This window comes from Anser brachyrhynchus (genome assembly GCF_964034855.1).
Source record: "Anser brachyrhynchus genome assembly, chromosome: 16".
Lineage (NCBI taxonomy): Eukaryota > Metazoa > Chordata > Aves > Anseriformes > Anatidae > Anser > Anser brachyrhynchus.
The window spans coordinates 15,613,610-15,634,427 of NC_137734.1; the positions used below are offsets into that span (position 1 = coordinate 15,613,610).

Here is a 20,818-nt window from a genome sequence, read left to right on the forward strand (position 1 = left end):
AAGGCCGGCTCCTGCCTTGCTGGCTGCTGTGTGGAGTGGGGTGCGCACGGTACGGGAGGGAAACAAGAGGCAGATGTTCGTGGGATTTGTGTCTAAAACACTCCTCAAATACTTCTGGGCTCCTTGGCTTCCGTTGCTGGTGCTGTGGGAGCAGACAACTGCCGAGGGCTGGCCCTCGGAAAGCATCTGCTGGAGCTGGGGCTCTGGGCAAGACCTGACAGCTCCGTTAGGTGTGCTGTGGCAAGGCTGTGCTGGGAAGGGCGCGGGGCTGAAACCTCACCACATCCCCCCGGCTGTCCCAGCCGGCGCACGTGTTCCTGTGGAGCTGCGGTGATGCCCCGTCAGCCTGGGCTCGGCACCATTTCTGCTGCTGATGCCCCGTGGGGCAGGGCTGCTCCCGGCCTTCCTGCTGGCGATGTACCAGCGAGGGGGAAGCAGTGAGCCCAGCGCTCTCGTTTACCCGGCAACTTCCAACCTGTGCCGGGTCCCCAGGGAAACCGGCCCTGGGCACGCGCGTGTCTGCTCGCCAGCCTGGTGGCACGTGTCGCTGGCACGGCGGGCTGCTCTGCGTTTTGTGCCTGCGTTTGGGCAGCGCCCGCAGGGAGCTTTGGCCACCGAGGAGAGCCCAGCAACACGGCCCTGCCGGCTGGGCCCTACCACGGCCCCTGGAGCAGGGAGCTTGGTCTCTGGGCTGGTCTCTGCCCCCGAGGGGTGCTGCGCAGCCACAGACCCATGGGGTCCTCGGTGGTCCCCTCCTCAGTGGGTGACGGCACTGTGCCAGGGAGATGGCGCCCACCGGCAGCGTGACTCTTCCCCTGCCACCTCACCTCTGTCCTCCCAGCGTCTGCTGCTTTCTTCAGGGCTCACGGCCCTCAGGCACCACGCCGTGCCATGGAGCATGGGAGCAGCTGGCTGTGGTGGCAGAGGCAGCGCATGTCTCCGGTAGTGCTTCTTCAGAACAAAAGCCTCCTGCTCCTTATGCAGGGTGAGTGAGCAGAGCTGCTGCAGAGCTGTCCCCAGCGGTGCATGGCGCTGAGCCAGGGCGAGGAACACCACAGCGAGGTGCATTTTTTCCCCGTCCCCAGCCATGGGAGTGCAGGGACATCCCTTGCTTCTGGTGCCCGCCGAGCTCCTGCGTCCCGTCTGCATCCCGTACTTTTGTCGTCGCAGTTTGGCACAAGCTGGTTTGCTGCTTCCCTTTGCTGCTGCAGGATTGGCAGCACCTGACACGTCTCGGGTGCCTGGTGTAGGGTTTGTGCTCTGGCGGGCAGGTTGGCATCTCCACTAACCCCAGGTACGCTGCTTCGCACTGGGTTCACGTAGCACTGAGCTGCGTGGGGTTGCATAGTCACCATGGTTCAGCAGACCACAGTTCCCAAGTTTGTCCCTGGGAGCATTTCACTCGTGCAGCCTTGTTACTCCGGGTGGGACTGGGGTTTGCACGGCCTCTCGGAGGGGTGAGCTGGACGGTTTGAGTACCTTGGGTTCACCAGTCTCTTTATTGTCAATTTTTTTTTTCTGTTGTGTCTTACAGAAATAACATTCATCCCAGATTTGATGATAATGAAAATACAGAAAAAAGAAAAGCAGGTTTGTGACCCTCTCTCCTTCTCCTAACTGAGCTGTCAAGGCCTTGGGACCTTGTCCTGTGTGTGAGTTGTTGCAGTTCATGTGTGGTGGGAAGGGGGCAGGGAGGGATCATTGTATTTCCAGTTGGGGCCACAGCTCAGGATGTTGAAATTTGACCAGAGCTGCAGCCCAGAGTGGCTAAGTCTTGCTTGGGCAATCAAACCGGGTGGGATTTGTCTTCAGTAATCAAAATACTCTTGATTTGGTCTCATTCCTTGTGTAGGAGCAGCCCTTCTTTTCCCCCAAAGTCACTAGTGTTGCCTCTTGGTTGAATCTCATCATGCCTATGTTACGGAAGTGCACGTTTGCTGTGATTGCTGCTAATAATGTAATGCTCCAGGACTGGCACCAGCGGGGAGGCTGGGGACGAGCACATCTGCAGTGCTGCAAGAGCTTGGCCAGCAAATCTTCCCTTGCTCAGAAATAATCCCATCCCACCAAGCTGCCATTTCCGAATTGCTGCCTCGGATCATAACCACCTGCTGTTCCCAGAGGAGATTTATGAGCCAGTGGGCTTTGTGTTAACCGTGTGCACAGGAAAACCTGACCGTCGGTGCTCTGCTAAGGGGAAAGGACCTGTTACGTGTGTGGAGACTCTGCCGGCAAGGGTGAAATATGGCTGGAGGTATAAAACGACCCACTCCTCCCTGAGCTGATTTGTGTCTGTGCTGCTTTAATGGGAAGCCATTAAACCGACCGTGGAGCTGAGGGATAAATCTGTTGGAGAGCATGAGCTGGTGCCGTTCCTGGCCAGCTCTGTGGCGGTGCCTCGGTGCTGCTCAGGGCAGGGGCTTTTGGGCATGCGGGAGAGTGACGTCCGTCCGCTGGGGATGAAGGCCAGGTGAGAAACTCCCACCTCACCACTGGGCTGATGGAGCAGCTTTGACTGCTCTGTAGATGGGGTTGCTGAGGCGATGTGGGTTTTGAGCACAGCAAAACCATCCTCCCCCAGCGTCTGGAGATTTAAAATGGCTCAGTTGTCAGTGTTTTGTGTGAGTGTTCCTGCAGATCAAGTCTGGGAGGGAGATAAAGGTGAGCTAGGGTGAGGAAGAAGGTGCAGGGGTCAAGCTGCTCATCTCCCAAGCTCTCAGAACTGGGACCAATGACTGGATTGTCCCCCAAAGCGCACCTGGGGGACAATGCAGTCATTGGTCCCAGCCAACATGGGTTCATGAGGGGTAGGTCCTGCCTAACAAATTTGATTTCCTTTTATGATAAGATCACCCATCTAGTCGATCAAGGGAAACCAGCTGATGTGATCTTTTTGGACTTCAGCAAAGCTTTTGGCACGGTTTCCCATAGGATCCTACTGGACAAAATGTCCAGCATGCATCTTAACAAAAACATCATGCGATGGGTGAGCAATTGGCTGACGGGCAGGGCTCAAAGGGTTGTGGTAAATGGGGCCACATCTGGCTGGCGGATGGTCACCAGTGGGGTCCCTCAAGGCTCCATTTTAGGGCCAGTCCTCTTCAATGTCTTTATAAATGATTTGGATGTAGGACTAGAAGGTGTTCTGAGCAAATTTGCTGATGACACCAAACTTGGAGGAGTTGTGGACTTGGATGAGGGTGAAAAGGCCTTGCAGAGACATCTGGACAGATTGGAGAGCTGGGCGATCACCAACCGCATGAAGTTTAACGAAAGCAAGTGCCAGGTCCTGCACCTGGGACGGGGCAACCCTGGCTGTACATACAGACTGGGTGACGAGACGCTGGAGAGCAGCCCCGCAGAGAGGGATCTGGGGGTTGTGGTTGACACCAAGTTGAATATGAGCCAGCAGTGTGCCCTGGCAGCCAGGAGGGCCAACCGTATCCTGGGGTGCATCAAGCACGGCATCGCTAGTCGGTCGAGGGAAGTGATTGTCCTGCTCTGCTCTGCGCTGGTGCGGCCTCACCTCGAGTACTGTGCGCAGTGCTGGGCACCGCAGTACAAAAAGGGCGTGAAACTGTTGGAGAGTGTCCAGAGGAGGGCCATGAAAATGGTGAAGGGCCCAGAGGGGAAGGCGTATGAGGAGCGTCTGAGGTCACTTGGCCTGTTCAGCCTGGAGAAGAGGAGGCTGAGGGGAGACCTCATCATTGTCTACAGCTTCCTCACGAGGGGGAGTGGAGGGGCAGGCGCCGATCTCTTCTCTTTAGTGACCAGTGATAGGACCCGCAGGAACGGTGTCAAGCTGAGGCAGGGGAGGTTTAGGCTGGACATCAGGAAGAGGTTCTTCACCGAGAGGGTGGTCGCCCACTGGAACAGGCTCCCCAGGGAAGTAGTCACTGCACCAAGCCTGTCTGAATTTAAGAAGTGTTTGGACTGTGCACTTAGTCACATGGTCTGAATTTTGGGGTAGACCTGTGTGGTGCCAGGAGTTGGACTCGATGATCCTTACGGGACCATTCCAACTTGGGATATTCGATGATTCTATGAACTGGCAGTAGCGCGGGACAATCTTTACAGCATGTCATGGAGTGGGCTTCAGTGTTCCTGAGGTCACCAGCTCTGCAAGAGCCGTGTTTGGGTATCTCCAGAAGGGTCTGGGCAGTAGTCACAAATGCCACTGTGAGCTCCATGTCTGGGAGAAAGCCTGGCCAGGCAGGGCTCCTGGAGGAAGGCTGCCTTCCTGGCGGAGGAGGCAATGGCAGCGGTGTTCCCTGTGCTCGGTGGCTCTCCGCAGCGCCTGCTGAGTAGCGCTGGGGACAGAACTAGCAAGAGGGGCTGGGCCGTTCCCTGCTCCCCTGGGGCTGGACCTGCTCCCAGGAGCTGACCGCGCCTTGCACACAGCCCCTCCTCGTGGCACCAAGGAGAGCCACCGCCTTGTCAAGCAGTGCGTCTCCAGAGAGGACGAGACGCTTGCGCGGTTCCCAGGACCACCTCTGCCAGCCGCTCACCTGCAGGAGCCGCGGCAGCGCCGTGAGCTCGCTTGTCCTCAGGGCACTGCCGCTGAGCCACTGCTGGGGCAGGCAGGGGAGGTGCTTGCATCACTGCGCTTCCTTAGCAATGCGTGAAGATCTGGTGGGTTTGTCACCAAGCTGTGACTAACTCGTGAAGCCCGTCACCTCCCTCGTGACTTACGAGGCAGCGTGCCGGGGCCGATGGAGGTGGGGCGGGGGTGCCTGGTTCCCTGGGGAGCGATGGCAAGCGATGGGTTTTCTCTGGGAGGTTCAGCGGATTCGGCGGCGCCGTCCTTCCCCGGGCAGCGTTCCCGGCTGTGTCCTGCTCCTGCCTGGGCGTTAAAGGGTCTGCTTTGTTTCTGCCACAGTAAGCAGGGTGCTGCTCCTGCTACTTTCTGCCAAGCTCTGCCATGCCAAATAACCTGAGAAATACCAAACTAAAATAAGTGCAGTTATCCCACAGTGCCTGTAAATCTCTGCAGAGGTGGAAACGGCCCCCTCCTGCCCAGGCTGTGGGAGCAGAGCAACATTTCTTGCCTGTCGGAGTGGTAGAGGATGGGAAGCGGTGCGAGTCCTAGGCTCCTGCCTGCCCCTGGAGGTTCTTCTGGGTTTTGAGCCTGGGTTTGGAGGTTAGCGGTGTGGGGAGGCAGTGGGCAGCGAGAACATCCCAGGACTGTGGGTACTGCTCTGGCGGGCGCAGCGCACGTTCCCACCGGCATTGTGTCCTCCGGCAGTCCGGTGTCCCACGGTGCGTCTGAAGGAAGCTCTGCTTTGCCTTTGCTTCCAGTACTCGCTGCAGGAGACGAAGCTATTTCCTGAATTTTATGGGTCTGTTTTAGTGAAACGTGGGCTTTGATGTCTCGTCTACTGCAAATGGTGCCGAGGCCATAAAAAGAGCTCGCCCAACAGCAGAGGGATCTCGTGCCTGAGGGCTGGGTCTCCCTGTGGGAGGGCATTCGTGGTTCAATCCCGAGCTGTGTCCCTGGGCTCCTGGCATACTTGGGGCTTTTTTGTCTTGATGAGGCAGTCAGGTGCAGCAGCCCTGGTGCTGGCTGCACGGAGGAGCCGTGCTGTGCTTAGCAGCCTGCGGGCAGCTGCTCTGCTCAGGATGAAGGCAGGGTGAGCCGGGGCTGCCCTGCTCCTCGAGCTGGCCCCCAGAGCCACTGTCCCAGGGGCTGCTCACCCCACTGCTGCTTGTGCTTCTCTGCAGGGTCCTCTGGGCACCGTGCCATTGGTCCCAAACCGCAGCGTCCCCCCCCTCGCCTCCCCCTGCCTGCCACCCTCGCCACCGGGGCCAGCTCAGCCGCAGGACAGAGCTTCCCAGCTGTAGTGAAGTGCCCTGGGAACGGAGCCAGCCCCCACCTCCGTCACGCTCATCCCGTGGCGACTGCGGAGCCTGTTCGGAGACGTGACGGGAGGGTGGCACTTGTGTATTTTTAGCTTCTGCTGCATTGCAATAAGAGCTGGAAACAAGGGGTGTGGACAGACGGCAGCTAGGATGCAACAGCCCATGCTGTGCACGCCACCGGTGGGGATTGCAGCTGCCAGCGAGGGTGGCTCAGCAGCCTGTGAAAATGCAGCGTATGGAACGAGCTGCCTTTTCCACGCCCCTCGGGGTGCTCCACAGCCAGCTGTGGGGCTGGACCTGCCCAGCGCAGCCGTCCTGGGGAGGCAGAGCTGGGCGATGCTGCCCACCCCGGGCTGCCGGCCTGGGGGCCACCTTGCTGGCGGGTGCAGGCAGTGCCGTGGAGGGGAGCCAGGCGGCAGGGACGCTGGGCAGCCCCCAGGTGCTGGGCTGGTTTTGAAGAGCATGGAAGCCTTTGAGGAACCCTTCTGTCAGGGTGTCCCTGGTGAGGCTCTCCGCGTAGGACAGATCTGTGTGGGGTTTGAGCACGCTTCCTCAGAGGGGTCGTGCTCCTCCTGGGGGGCTGCAGGGGGCCCCGCTCCAGCCTGCAGCAGAGAGGAATCGAATTGTGCTGGCGCTTGCAAGGCACGAGGCAGCATGTGGCATGGCCGCTGCTGCTGGCGCCGATCACGCCACCCACCAAGGACACGGTGCGTGGGTGCCATCTGAGCCCGGCTCCGGGCGATGCCGGTGAGAAGGGCTTGGCCTCCTCGCAGGATGGAGCTGTATTACAGGCCCCGGGGCTGTGGCAAAGCTTTGCCCCGCTGCCAAGGCCATGCTGCCGGGCGGGGAGGAGACTCCAGCTCCCGGCCGTGCTGGTACGAGGTCCGCTTCGTCCCCACCACGCTGCCCGGCCGGTCTGTGGCTTCTGCCGCGCGGCAGGGGCCTCTCTTGCTGCAGCCTCTGCTGGCATTGCGTGACCAGTGCTCACGCTGTGGAACCAGGGCCGCCTTTACTGGCCGGGGTGATGCTGGGCTGCCCGTCACGGGGCTGGGAGTGCAGGAGGCAGGGACGGTGGCCAGGTCTCCCTCCCGTGGCTCTGGGTGCACGATGGCTCCCCTCTGCCTGTGCACAAGGTGCAGGTTCTTCCGCCCCAGCCAGCCAAGTCTGGATCCTTTCCCTGTACCCTGCCAGGTGCCCGGGCCCAGTTTTCTCCCATCTTCACCCAAAGCTGCCTTCAGTTCTCTGTTGTTTCCTTTCGCTGCTGTTCCCTTTGCAGGTGCCCGGCTCCAGTAGGCAAGGGCAAGGGTTTCGCACCCGGCTCAAGCTGGGGACAGCCCCCGCTGAACTTCACCGCTCCCCAGCTGCCCGCACACGTGGCCGTGGGGAGCTGGAAGCTGTCCCCTGAGGTCCCTGCAAACCCAGCCCTGCTCCATGCCGGGGGGCTCGCGGAGGGCAGTGTCAGCCGCATGCCCGGCCGGCCAGCCCTGCGCTGCTGTGCTTCGGGAGACCAAGGGAGCCCTCCCAGAGCCGGGGCAGGAGCAGGCACGGTGCCTTGCACCTTCTGGTGCTGTTTCCCACAAGTCCTGAATAAAAGCTGGGAAGTTGAGGCAAATTGGGACTTCACATGAAACAAAACAATTTTAAGTTAAGGAAACACACCCTTAAGGCCCACCCTAACCTTGGCTTTGCCCTCTGATGGGATAGTGCAATTAGAAGTGCTCTCCATTAGCCTTTATGGCACTCTGGGGAGTTTTTAATTTTTTTTTTTCGCTCCTGACCTTCTCTTTGACAGTAGTTCGACACATGGGAAAAGACTTTGTGCTCCAGCTCCTGCCGAGGGATTTGCCGAGGGATCTGTATTAAATGTAATTTGTAGAAGGTTCCTCAGGGAATTAAAGAATGTATAAACTGTACATAAAAATGTATTCTGAAAACGTAAAATCATTACAGTCCTCACCAAAGAAATGCTAGTTGAGAGCCAATTCAAAGGAAAAGCTCTAAGGATAAAAATAATACAGGGAGTATGGAGGCTGCTTGGGTATTGTATGGGAGGCTCAGAGGAGGTATGCATTGCCTACCGATACCTGGATTTAGTCTTCTTTCCTTCCCCCCTTCCTCTCCAAAACACCTCAGAAACAACAAAACTTGCAGGGTTACATAGGTACATCGTAAGACGTGCAGAAGACAGTAGAAGAGGCTGTTCAATGTAAAAATATGTTCGTCTTTAATTAAAAAAGTTGTGAGAAAAAGGGCACATTGGGAATTTAAAATAAACCCATAACAAAGCAGGACTAAAAATATTTTTAGGAACAGCTTGCTGAAAGCATGAAATCTGATAAATTCTTTTTCAAATATCTCAAGACTAAAAAGCCCTTAAGAGGAGCCACAGGGTAAATACGCAACTGAGGTGTCAAGTGAGCGCTTGCGGAAAAAGGGCATTGGCAGAGCAGCTCTGCTAGGAACCCAGAGCCATCCCTGATGGCAGGCGTGCACGAGAATTGCCCTTCAATCGAGGGGTTGGATGAAGATTTTTTTGAGCAAAGTAACACATGCCAGCAGGATTAGGTGGTGTTTGCTCTGTCACTGTACAGGAGCCTGATGCGATGCTGGGAATCCCTGGTTAGGAGTCGTCACCTGTCAGGGCCGTGCCTGCGGAGGGGAGGGTGCAGCAAACGTGGTGCAGCTTCAGAAAGGAGCTGGGGCCCCTCTGGGAAATCAGAGACCAACAGATTTACCTGTGCGTTGGGTAAATCATTAGGAACTGTAATAAATGCTCAGTTTAATGCCTTTATATGCGAAAATACTACGGTGGTGATTAGTCAGGATAGCTTTTGTGAAGAAAAGTCCCCCCTCGCAATCTGTTGTGGGTTTTAAAGATGAGGGTAAGACCAGAAGGACTCGCAGACAGCTGTTCGCCAGCGGCAGCTCCTAACACCATCTCGCAAAATGCTTTTAAAGAAGATGAGTGGTGTCCTGATCAGAGGTATTCCTGTGAATTAATGACTGGCTAAAGAACAGGAGGACTGTGTTGGCTTTCACAGCACAGCATGGGGAGAAGGCACCTACTGGTGCCTGCCGGTGCTGCTCAGTCCGCGTTCCCCAAAGTCACAGGGAAGGCGGGTGTACGGTGCCTGCTGCCTGCGATTATCTGAGCTGCTGAAATGGAAACCGAGTTGGAAGAGTTGTAGAAAAATCTTAAGATATGCTAAGTAACGCGTACAGGGGTACTGGCCGTATGGGTTCCTTTGCAGCTGGCCCCGCTCGTGGAGGAGACTGAAACACTGCAAGGGGCTTTGGCCTCTGCTTGCAGGTCGTCCCGGAGGCGCATTCAGGATTCGGACAGGGAGAGACAACGGAGCAGAAATCCTCCTGCTGCTGTGTGGTACCTCCGATACTGAGTGCTTCCCTGCTGCCACCCCAAGCCCAGTGGGGTTAGAAGAGGCACGGAGAAGGGTAAGGCAGGTGGTCTGAGAGGTGGAGCAGCTTGTGCTTCTGTTCGAGGAGAGGGTTGCTTGGCACCTGCGCTGGGCAGAGAGAGCTCTGCAGAGGAAAGATGTGGTGGAGGATGACAAAACAGGGAATGGGGCAGAGGGTGGTGAGGAAATGCTTCTTTATAATCACATCTTGGGAACTAGAAGCCACTTAGGAGGGCAGCAGGATCAAAACAAAATGAGCGTGTTTTTTTCCCCGCATCTTATCAGTCGGTAGTACTGAACGCCACCACGTGTGTTGGAGCCCACGATCACAGCGTGCTCTTGGGAACTGCAAAGGCTGTGGTAGGCAAGCTGCAAACGTGCTTTGAAGCCACGCAGGAGCACAGATAACATTTGCTCTGCTTTCCCAGGCTTTTCCTGTTGACTTGTGTTGAAGAGAAACCAGGATAAACTGAACCTCATCAAGGGGAAGTAGGAAAAGCCTGTCCCTAGCTCTCCCCAGTGCGCCAGGCCGACCACAAATGAGTACTTGGCACCGCAGTCCCACGTGGACAGCAAGAGCTTGCCATAGGCTTGTAGCAGCGTGACATGGAGCCTTCTGTCCTCGGGACACACCAAGCAGGTTAGGGCTAGGATTAGGTGCAAAAGGGCGTCAGGGGCTGGCAGTCCTTGCTCAGGCGGTGTGGAGGTGCCTCATTTTGGTACCCCCTTTTCAGCTGCTGCCTGTGTGAGCCAGGAGCTGTTCAGTCCCACACGCTGGTGTTCGACGTCCCTTTCATGGCAGGGCAGCTTCGGGCTCTTCTAGCTGCAGGCAAGCGCTGCTGACTTGTCCCAAAACTCAGCTTTGACCCATCCTGGCAGGCTTTGGCAGCTGATGCCCACAGGGTGTCCCGAGGCGAGCGCTGGCTTTGCTGGACCTGGAGCCTGCTGCAGCGCTGCCTCGGGGGGGCTGCAGCCCCGCTGCAGTGGGCTCGCTCGGAGGCAAAGGGGCTGCTGGCTGCCCAGCGGCGTTGCAGGTGGAGAGGAGAGGTCCTGTGGTGTGCTTGCGATGTCACAGAATTTCTGACAGCACTCAGCTTCCTATTGCAGCACTGTTTGTGGCAGGCGGGGACGTCTTTGCGAGCAGTCACCCAAGAGCCTGGTCTGATCTGCTGAAGCAGCACAGTGCAAGCACAGGCTGGACCCACGAAGTAGGTCACGGCTGGAGGCCTGCTCTGCTGCCAGCTTTCTCAGCCCACATGTGAGGTGTGGCCCGAGGCCCTGGGGCTCGCGGACGATGCCAGGAGCAGGACCTGCTGAGGCCCCACAGCCTGGGTCAGAGCTGCAGATCCTGGCTTTCAGCAGGGCCGGAGGGACCTCTGGAGACATTGGCCAGCATGCAGTGGTGGAAACCGTCAGCCAGTTTGGGTGCTCCCTTCTGAATGCTGACATCAGTCCCTCTCCTGTCCAGAGGCTGCATCTGCCTGGCAGGACATGACCACAGCAGCAGCACGGTCCATGCAGCTCTGCCTGCAGCAATTGTGTCTGCTGGGGCTGCCAGAAGCAAGAGCGTTTGCTGTTGTGGGTGTGCCCACGTTCCCCTGGCCTGGAGCATGTGTGCTTATCTCCAGGGCTTCTGCTCAGTGCCGGGAGAGGTGCCGGCCGCTGCGGAAGAAGCCCGCAGCCAGCGTGCAAGTCTCCCAGCTGTCCGGGCAGGCAGCGGGGAGCACTGATTTTCTGGGATGAGCTGGTGCACACGACGAGAGGGACCCCCTTCTCGTGGCTGGCTGCCGTGCCTCAGTGCCCCCGGGACGGGCTGTCAGGGACCGAGCTGCTCCAGATGCTCGGCACCGTGCCTGCTGCAGCCCCGGCGGTGAGCAGGGGATGGCGTCGCTGCTGCCGGATGGCACCAAAATTGCTGTCTGCAGCCCTGTTCCTCTTGGGAGGTCTGCCTGCAAGCCAGCAGCGCCTTGTGAGACTCGAGCTACAAGCTGGGGCCAGGAAGGAGTGGGTCATACTCCTGCCATGCTAGGATGCTGAAGGTTTGCTTTTTGCCTGGTATCTGCACTTGACTGCAGTGCAGCGTAGAAGCAAAAGGAGATCCAGCCTTGTGGGGGTCTGCAAGCTTTTTAGCTGATCCAGTAAATTGTTCCAGCTGATCCTGTGCTCGAGCAGCTAGCGAGATCTGAGAAACACAAAGGCTGCGGCTGGGGCTGACCCTGTTGCTTAGCCCATGGGCTCGGAGGCGGCATCTGCAGTGCTGTTTTTCTGCCTGCACGAAATGGGTTCCTCTCAGTTGCCTGGGGGCACTCTGTCCACGTGGGCAGTGGCACTCTGCGGCCAGCTCGCTGGAGCAGCCCGGCAGCAGGATCAGGGCAGGGCACCGGGGGCAGCCGCGCGTGGACGGAAAGGCCAGCGCAGCCTGCCCAGCCGGCACCGAACGCGGGCTGTTCCGCGTAAGGCTTCTGTCTAATTCCAATTAGAAAGGGGATTGTGCAGAGTGCCCTGCGCTTGGACCTCCATGAATGGGATCGAGTCCTCAGCCCGTAGGACATAAATATTTACATGCTCAGGCAGCTCTGCAGTATCTGAGGAGCCGAATGACGCTGGGAGTCCCAGGGCCAGCCCCTTGCCTTCAGCCCAGGGAAGCGGCCGGTGAAGGGGAACAGCCGTGCTGGCACGGGGCGGGCAGGGCTCGGGGTGCCAGGAGAGCCCAGCCCACGGCTCCCAGGCTCTGCCCCTGGGACACAGCGGCCGCGAGACACAGCGGGATCGGCCCTTGGGGGAGAAATAAGGCGCTTCTGTGTCTTACGGCAAAAAGCTGTTACCACCCACCGCGTTTTAGTTTTCACAAGAAGTCTGCGTACCCACTGGTATGAGCCTTGGCCGGGGAGCAGGGGGCTGGCCATGCCCTCTGGAGCAGCCTCTCCCCGAGGAAAGGCCCCCACGTGGTGGGACAGGACGGCCACCGAACGCCACGTGGACAAGCAGCTTCCCAACCCAGGCTGCGCTGCTGGATTTGGTCAGTGCTGATCTGCCATCCCGGTGCAAAGCCCTGGGCGGGGGATGGCCGTGGCAGCATGCTGTTCTCAGCTCAGCCCTTGTTAGGAGGAGTGAAGCCTTCCCTTCCTTGGGCTGCCCCGTACCAGCCCCACCGTTCCAGGTGCTCAAGAGGAGCTGGTGTCGCTGCTGGAAAACGTGTAGGAAATGGAGGAAGAACAGGGAGAGCAGCTCTGCTGTTCGGGGCTGGGGGGCCCAGGTACCGAGCAGCCCCTGGGAGAGGCACCGCGCTAACCCCGCGCTCCTGTCCGAGCTCGGGGCGAGGGGCAGGAGGCGGCCTGAGCACGGGGGTCACTCGGGGTCTCGGCAGAATAAGGTGCTGGAGGGTGCGACCAAAGCTGGGGCTGTGCTTGGGGGCAGAGGAGAGGTGCCAGCCGCCTTGTCCCTGCACCTCTGTGGGCCAGGGGGGACCAGGCAGCCTCTGTCAGGCAGGGACAGGGGGTCCTGCCCTTTGAACCGGGTCTGCATGGGGTGGCCGTTAGGCCTCAGCAAGGGTCCCCTGTATATCAAGGGACGTGGCTCACACTCCCAGCACGTGGAGCCTGGCTGGGGCTGTATTCCAGCAGCCTCTGCAAACGCCTGCTATTTCTCTATGTGGCGTTTGCTTCACACACCGCGTTTCTGTTCTCTCTGCAGCTGTCGAGCTTAAAAGTGCTGAGCCGCTCCCCAATGTCGGATGCCTCGGACACCTGGGAGTGCAAGGCGCAGGACCCCTTTGCCAGCAGCGAGGAGCAGGACGAGGTGCCCCACCAGGTGACGGCCGCGGACGTGGGCAGCCAGCGCCAGTGCCCCGAGGAGGAGCCCAACGGAGCTCCCCAGAAGCGGCCAAGTGCCCAGAACGGGATGCAGGACACTGGGGGCGTAGGCACGGGGGTGAAAAAGAAACGGAAGAAAAAGGATCAGGGAGAACAGGAAGGGGGAGAAAAAGCAGCTGTGGAGGTGAAACCAAAGAGGAGAAGAGAGCCTAAAGAACCAAAAGAGCCTAAAAAGGCCAAGGAGCCCAAGAAGCAGAAGGAGCCCAAACAGAGGGAGGTGGCCAAGAAGCCCCGGAAACCTCGGGAACCCAAAGCCCCTAAGGAACCTAAAGACAAGAAGAGCGGCTCTGAGCCTGCCTCCAGAGCAAGACCCAAGAAGAGCAGGTGGGTGCTGGCGTGACCTTGTCTCTGTGCCGGTGCAGCTGGGGCTCAGCCGCCGTATGGCAGCTCGTGCGGGGCGTGTGGGCTCCTTCTGCCGAGGGACGCACGGGTCTGGAGGCCAGGTGAGCTCTCTGGCCATGCAGAGACAGGTCAGGCAGGTGCTGTTCTGGGGATGAGACCCCGTGAGACCACAGGGTCAGCGGTGCCCTGTCCAGCAGAAGAGTCTTGGCCTCCCCTTGGCCTGGCCTTTGTGCCAAGTGTCCTGGAGGACAGGGAGACCTTAGGGAGGTATCTCAGAAGCACAGCAAGGCGCTGTGTGACAGAGGGCCTGTTGCATCTCTTTTGGGGCCCGGGAAGAGGATATGTGAGTGAGAGCCAACCTCACCTTACCTTGTCAGCAAGGGCAGGGTCGCTGCGCTCCCCATGCAGCCCAGAGGCCGTTGGGTCAGCTGTGGGAGGATGGTGGAGCACAAACCGTCCCCTCTCCCTCCCACGGGTCTGGGACCCGTCCCTGCTGTGCAGCCGCGGTGCTGTGTCTGGGGGCAGGGGGAGAAGCCCAGCGGCTGCTGCCTGCCTGCTGGGGAGACAGGAGCTGGCCCCCGGCTGCAGCTGTAGGCTCGTAGCAGAGCTGCAGCTGGCAGGCCTAAGGGTTCGCTCGTACTGCGCAGCTGAATGCCACAGCCTCTGGTAATTCCTCATCCTATTAATTAACGGGCTGATTGGCCAGAAAAGGAGCTCTGATTTCTTAGCTCCAATTTCTTCTTAATTGGGAATGTATGCAGATAGCAGAGCAGGTGTCAACAGCACCAGCATCGCTTGATTTACTGTTGTGGACTGGCAAGAATAAATGTTTTGGAGAGTCCTGTAAAAAGCAGGCCTATCGATTGGAGCTGGGCCGGCCTCCTGTGCTGTAAATAACCCATAGGACGAATGTATTTGTATCGTGAATGTGACTAGTACAGGATCCAGCTGGGAATTTTTCAGCAAAACCGTTCTTTGTTGGAAAACGTCAGTTTGGTAGAGCTTCTCGAAGGAACTTTTTTGGAAATGGTCACCAGAACGGGCTGAATCCACCCGCCCGCCTCCCCCCCTGCGGCTGCCTGTGTGCAGAGTGGCACAAGCCCCACGTCTGCCCCTGCCCCAGGGGGTCCGTCTCCTTTGGGGCTCGCTGGCGGCAGGATCCCAGAGAGGCCAGGGCCACAGAACCTGCACTGGGACGGTTGTGCCCGGGGCTCCTGCTAGTGCTGCTCCGTGTGTGCTGGTACGGGGCAGCGAAGCTCCCACACTGGGAAGCTTGGCAGGGATGGAGCTGGGCGCTTTGTCCCTGGGGGGAGCTGGGCTGGAGCAGAGGGGGAAGGAGAGGGGCTGCGGGCAAGGAAGGGAAGGATGAGGCACGTGCAAAGGCAGCGCCGGGCACCTGAAGGATTCCTGGCAAGCGCAAACTGCAGGCTCAGTCCCGGAGCAACACGTGGCTGTGCCACCCCTGCAGGGTCAGCGCCTGCTCTTACCCCTCCCTGCTCCCAAAAAGCAGGATTTCTGTCTGGCCCGTACGGCCTGTGGCCAGGCAGGCTGTGTGGTCACCCCTTCCCGTGGCTCTCCCAGAGCCCCCGGCTTGGCCTTGAGCCCAGCCTGGCCTCGTGCCCGGCGCACGGGGCTGCTGTGGCCTTGCCCGGCAGGAGGCTGAACCGCAGGCCCTGAAGGCAGCTTGCTTCTACCTTTGCCAGGGAGGAGGGATGCAGCTGGCATCCCAATGCCGCCTCCGCTCCACCGGTAAGAAACTGCCGTGTGGGCAGTTCACACGCGTCCACCCCTGCAGTGGGAGCTTTCAGAAAAGCCAATGCAGGCAAAGTGTGGGGAAGAGCAGACCTTGGAGGCCTGGGCTCCTGGAGGCACTCACGGTTGCTGTCCAGGAGCTTGTTGCCACCTGGGAGGTCCCTTGGCTGCCACCCGTGCTTTCACAGTGCTCGGAGCAGACCGTGACAGCGTGACCTGCCCACTGGGGCACCAAACTGGTTGGCTAGGTGTGGGGGTGTGGGGGGGTGGCCCTAGCTGCAGACCGGGGGGCCCCGGTCCCTGCTGCAAAAGGCAAGTCAGGGGTTGGGGGCAGGGGAGGGCCAAGGGGGACCTGCGTGTGCCAGGGCCGGGTGAGGTGCCTGGGGACAATGTGAGAAGCCTTGGCGAAGAGGTTGCTCAGCGCAAAAAAATCCCAACTGAAGTAACTCGGTAACACATCGTCCAGCCACAAGAAACTGTGTGCAGGACTGTGGGGGTGCCACAAAGCTCTGTGCTTCCTCTTTCCCAGCTGAGCCTGAGCTGAGGGTGCCTCCTCCCACCCATCTGCACCCTCCAGGAGGAGCGAGGTCCGCTCCTGCCCGGTCCTCAGCTCCTCCTGGCAGCGTTGCCCCTCCGCAACCCCTTGTCGAGCCTTTCCTTGGATGGTTGCCTTGGCCTTGGGTTCAACAGCCGGCAAAGCCACCCGCAGTAGGAGCCGCTGGGTGCAGACAGCCGCCGGCGTCGCGGAGGAGCCTGCTGCCAGCCGCGGGGAGGGCCGGGGACGTGGGGCTGGGTGGCAGGAGAGGCTCACGGCAGGCAAGCAGCAGGCGGGGTGGGTGCTCCGTGCAAATGGAATGATTGCTGGGAGTCCTCTAAGTGGCAGATAATGGTGGCATAATTTCTTCTAAATTGTTTCTAATCATAGCCAACTACTGGCTCATGAATGAAGCAGTTGTTAATTGTGACTTACAAATCAATATCTTGGGAGTTATTGCTCGGTGGAAGCAATACTCTCAGTGCACTTTCAGGGCCTCTAATTGAATCGCTGCTGCACGGCCAGGTCGTTCTTGGCCTGAACAGCAGAGTTTTAACTGCTTGGCTTCTGCGAGTCCCAGACAAGCAGTGATTGTCTCGTGAAAGGGGGCTGAGACCTAGGCATGGTTTTGAAACCAACTGTTCCTCTGCGGCTGTGCAAGCCCTGGAAGTGGAGGGGATGAACCGCAGGGCTGACGGTGAGCGCGGAAGGGAAGCTCCGCTCCCCGGGCTCCTCGCTCAGCCCGGGGGCAGGCACCAGCTCTTTGAAATGTTGCCCTTAGCAGTGTTTGCTGCAGCGGGTAAGGATGGGCGTGGTGTTGGGAGTGAGCGTTTCTGACCCCGGCGCTTCCTGGGCACATTCCCTGCCACAGGCTGGCTGTGGCTCTGGCTGGGGCATGCCGGGTGCCTGGGGGTGGCCGGGTGGCCTGGGGCAGTGACCCTTGTTGGCACGTTGTGTCTGCAGGGAGGTGTTGGGACTCATTGGGAGCGGGGCCCACGTCCCCTCCGTGGCTGTGCCTCGGCCTGGCCTGTGGCTTGAGCGCTGAGGGCAGTTGCCTGATGTGGCAGAGCCTTCCCGTGTGTCCGCGGGGAGCCGTGGTGACACCGTGGTGACACATTTCACAGCCAGGTGTCTGGGACTTGTGTTCCTCCTGTGTCTGTGATGCCCTCAGGCTCCAGGCACAGGCCAGCGTTCGCTCTGCTGCCGTCTCAGGCGGGGCTTGGTGCTGTGGCTCCGGGAGACAAGCCACGAGCTGGAGCAACATCTGCCTGGAAGCCTGGCAGGGTCTGGCAGGGTGCTGCAGCACACATGCATCCCACCCCGGGGGTGGCTGGGTCTCCCTGGGCTGGGGTAGGTCTGGCTCTCGTGTGCCAGGACGTGGGTTGCCTGCTGAACAGGATTTCCAACCGTCAGCAGCACAGGTCGTGTGATGAGAGCTCGGAGGAGGCACCTCGTTGCCCTGGCTTGTTGGGGCTGAGTGGTAAAGACCTTGCTTGGCGGTGGGGAGGTCATCCTTGCACCTGAGCAGGACGTGGGTACCTGCCTTGGCCTCCCAGCTTGTGCAGAGGCGCAGAGGCTCCGTGCTCTGCCGTCACGTGGAGACTTGGTGGTGTGAGGAAGGGCTCGCCCTGTGCTGAGGGAGGCCCAGGAGCCTTGTGCTGACATTTGTGTGACAAGGTGGGAAGAAGGGCCCGGAGCAGAGCCCAGCACGGCTGGTTGCTGGCTCTCCCCCAGGATCCCCAGAGCAGTGCCCGGTTGCCAGCCTGTCCTGGTAGCAAGGAGCACGGTCTAACTGTCAGTCTGTCCTGGCAGCAAGGAGCAGGGGCCTACCCCCGTGGAGAAGAAGAAGAAAGGGAAGAGGAAAAATGAGATCCCAGTGGACACTTTGGAGTTGGATCAGGATCTCCTGAGCCCGTCCGTGCAGAGCCCAGAGGAGTCTGTGGAGTCGGCTGACAGCCAGGTATGGCTGGCTGCTGGCTGGGGAAATCCTGCCTGCATCCTAGTGGGAGAAGAGCTGGGCACCAGGAGGCGGCCTTGTCCGCTGTGTCTTCTTGCAGCGCCCCTTTCCCGGGACAGCCCAGGGAGGCTGGTGGGCACCGCAGGAGCTGCGTGGCCCTGCAGGGCTCCTCTGCCTTTGGCCTTGGGGCCCGCAGAGCTGTGCAGGTCATGCTCTGTTCCAAAGCACTGACAGAGGCCTTGGCACAGCAGTGATGGAAGCTGCTCTACCTCTGCAGCAGTGCAGGGGCTTACATCTGATGGTGGCCTGTTTTTCCCACCACCTCCACCCCACCAGCACAGAGGGGGAAATGGAGATCAGGCAGCCATGGGGCTTTCTCTCCTCCAGTTCCCATCCCCGCACCAGGCAAGGGGGGTACCTGGGCTGCCCATCTCCCCCGTGACCGCCTCTTTCATCCCATACACAGAAACGCCGCTCTGGCCGGCAGGTGAAGAGGAGGAAATACAACGAGGACCTGGATTTCAAGGTGGTGGATGATGACGGTGAGACAATAGCCGTGCTGGGAGCTGGGAGAACCTCTGCGCTCTCCGCCTCCACTCTGGCATGGCAGGCAGAGGTAGGGCTGGAGTTGGGGCTGGGGTGGTGGGGCTTTCTGCATCTCAGGACATCCCCAGGGTGTCACTGTGAGGTTCAAGGAAGTGTAGGATCCCAGTACAAGGATGGGGTGGGAGTGCATGTGTCCAGGAGCGTGCCAGCTGGTTCTGCAGGGAGTCTGAGTGCAAAGAGGGATAAGTAAGGGTCATGCAGGTCCAACCTCCCCCCTCCTGCTGGGAGGCTAAAGCCTCTAGGACATGTCATGTAGCTGGAGATGTCCTTGAATGCATGACCAACCCTCTGCCCATGCCCACCTTTGGATCCTGTCCCTGTAGCTCTTGCCCATGAAGTTAACCTAGTATTTTGGCTATACCAGCCAAGGTCTTTGTAGGTGCCAGGGCATCATTTACTGCCCATAGTGCTACCCTCCATCAGTCCCTCTGAGTGTAGCCAACCTGCCAGCCAGCCTGCTCTGCGGGCAGGGACCAGCTGGAGTCACTGCAGTTTGGGCATCACTGCCCCACCTCCTCTGCACACTGAGCTCATTCCTCACTCCTGTAGCTCTGCGTTCCAGATACCTGCAGCTCACTGCCTCTCCGTGGTCACCCACAAAGCTGCCAGATATTAATAATGGTCACTAATTGTTTTCATGGTGTTCTTGTGGCCCTCTCTAATCCCCTTCTAATAAGGCTTCGGTGTGGATATTAGCCAGATCTGTTGCTGAGCCAGTAAATGGCTCCTGGCCTGATGCCCCCAGCCTTGCCCAGAGGGCTGCTGTGCACCCTCAGGACGTGCTGTCCTTTCCTTCCGCTGCTGCCCGGGGCCATGCCCCTGCTGGGCTCCTGGGAGTGCTCCCTTCAAGTGAGATTTTCAAAACAGCCAGAGGGAATGGCTTGCCTTTGGCAGGTGTCCACGCTGCCAGCCTGCTTTCCTTTGCACTTAGTCTCAGGTGTCCACCTCGATGTGCCCAGCTCCAGAGTTACGAAGGCTGGTGTCACGGCAGCCAGGCTGTGCCGCGTGCCTGCGCTGGGCTCCTGCCAGCAGGCTCGGCCCGGCCTGGCTGTGTATCAGGACTGACCTGGTGGGGCAGGATGGGAATGCTGAGGCCCCAGGGCTGCTCTCTCCAGGGCCTGGACTTGCAGCTTTCCTCCCTGGATCCTGGCTGTGTTTCTCAGGAGCTCTCTGGGGCGGTGCACAGCTCCTCCAGCAGCCCTCAGGCTGCAAAAGCTGCCAGCCTGCTCTGTGGGGCCGCTTCTGCCACAAAGCATGGCCACATTTGTGCCTTCTGTCTTGGGGCTGGGAGCAGGGTGATGTTAGGGCCACCTCCACCATGAGTTTGTGGAGCGGGAGCTCGTAGGTGGCCAGTGGAAGAGCTCTGTGGCTTCGTGGGGGGATTTCTTCATGGCAGGCCCGAAGCCCACAGAGGGAGGGAGGCTGTCCTGTCCCAGTGCTGGCTGCCGAAGTGTGTGGCCCTGGCTGGAGCATCCTTCGCTCACCATCTCTGGCCCTGCTCACTTGCCCCAGTAGGCCAGGAGACTCTGCCAGTCACATCCATGTCATCACCCTGGTCCTGTCCCCCTCCAAGCACCCTGGCCAAGGGCAGGTGGCAGCAACAGAGATTGCTGGTGGCAGGGACCTTCCTTCCTTCAGTCTCAGTGGAGAAGCTCCCAAGCTTCCTCCTCTTTTCTGGGCTGGTGGGCTGGGAGAGGACAAGCAGCCACTCCATGTTCTGAGGGTGCCAGAGACCAGGAAAACTGCTCTCTTCCCACTGTCCCCAGGAGCCTCCTGAGGACGATGCCAATATCATCGAGAAGATCCTTGCTTCTAGGATGGTGCAGAAGGAGGTGAGTGACAAAGCTGCCAGTGGGGTTGAAGGTTCCTGGGCAGAGGAGGGGTGAGGCCTGGCTGCCTTTGTTCATCAGTCATGGGAGAGGCAGCAGCAGTCCGTGCTGCCATGCCATACCTTACACCTGCTCCTGCAGGATGCTGCTGGGGTGTACCCAGAGCATCATCCCTCTGGGTTGGGGAGTAGTGTGGTGCCTCTCCTGTCCTGGGCACTAGAAAGCCTCTGGAGAGGAGTCAGGCCTGGTCTTGGTCCCCAGAAGGTGTTCGAGTCCCCTCATCCTCAAGGGTGGTTTTGCACTGTGTTTTCCAGAGCCGCAGCCTGCGAGGCAGGTGCCACGCCAAGTGCCTGCCCCCCATTTTCTGCACGGTCTCCGGGTGCCACTAACTAACTCTCCTTCCCTTGGTTTCAGGCTCACCCCGGCGGCCTGACGTTTGAGATGGAGGAGTTCTACGTCAAGTACAGGAACTTGTACGTGCAGTGTTGTGGTCCTCTGTGCCACGGCGGTGCACACTGTGTGTGCCGGAGCGAGGTCTGCGTGCTCCCAGCCCCAGCTGCAGCCCTGGCATCCCTGCCTTGCTACTGCTGCCCTCCCAAGCCAGGCCCAGTCTGTGCAGGGCAGGCAAGCCACTGCAGCTGCAGTGCTGA

At 59.4% G+C, this 20,818-nt stretch overlaps 1 protein-coding gene across 16 annotated transcripts in view; it reads left to right on the plus strand.

Annotated features, from left to right (window-relative positions):
• The window catches only part of CHD6 (chromodomain helicase DNA binding protein 6), an 89,897-nt gene that overhangs the window by 26,101 nt on the left and 42,978 nt on the right, over positions 1-20,818 (plus strand). For 11 of the 16 annotated variants that reach the window (XM_080558453.1, XM_080558450.1, XM_080558446.1 and 8 more), the window contains 6 exons: positions 1,535-1,590; positions 12,969-13,471; positions 17,589-17,736; positions 18,200-18,349; positions 20,106-20,171; positions 20,583-20,641. In XM_080558453.1, the coding sequence (XP_080414579.1) occupies positions 1,558-1,590; positions 12,969-13,471; positions 17,589-17,736; positions 18,200-18,349; positions 20,106-20,171; positions 20,583-20,641 (959 nt within the window). In that variant the 5' untranslated portion in view covers positions 1,535-1,557. Of the gene's footprint in view, positions 1-1,534; positions 1,591-1,962; positions 2,471-9,165; positions 9,313-12,968; positions 13,472-17,588; positions 17,737-18,199; positions 18,350-20,105; positions 20,172-20,582; positions 20,642-20,818 lie in introns of those variants that run through there. The other 5 variants (XM_080558441.1, XM_080558440.1, XM_080558442.1 and 2 more) reach the window with 5 other exon arrangements.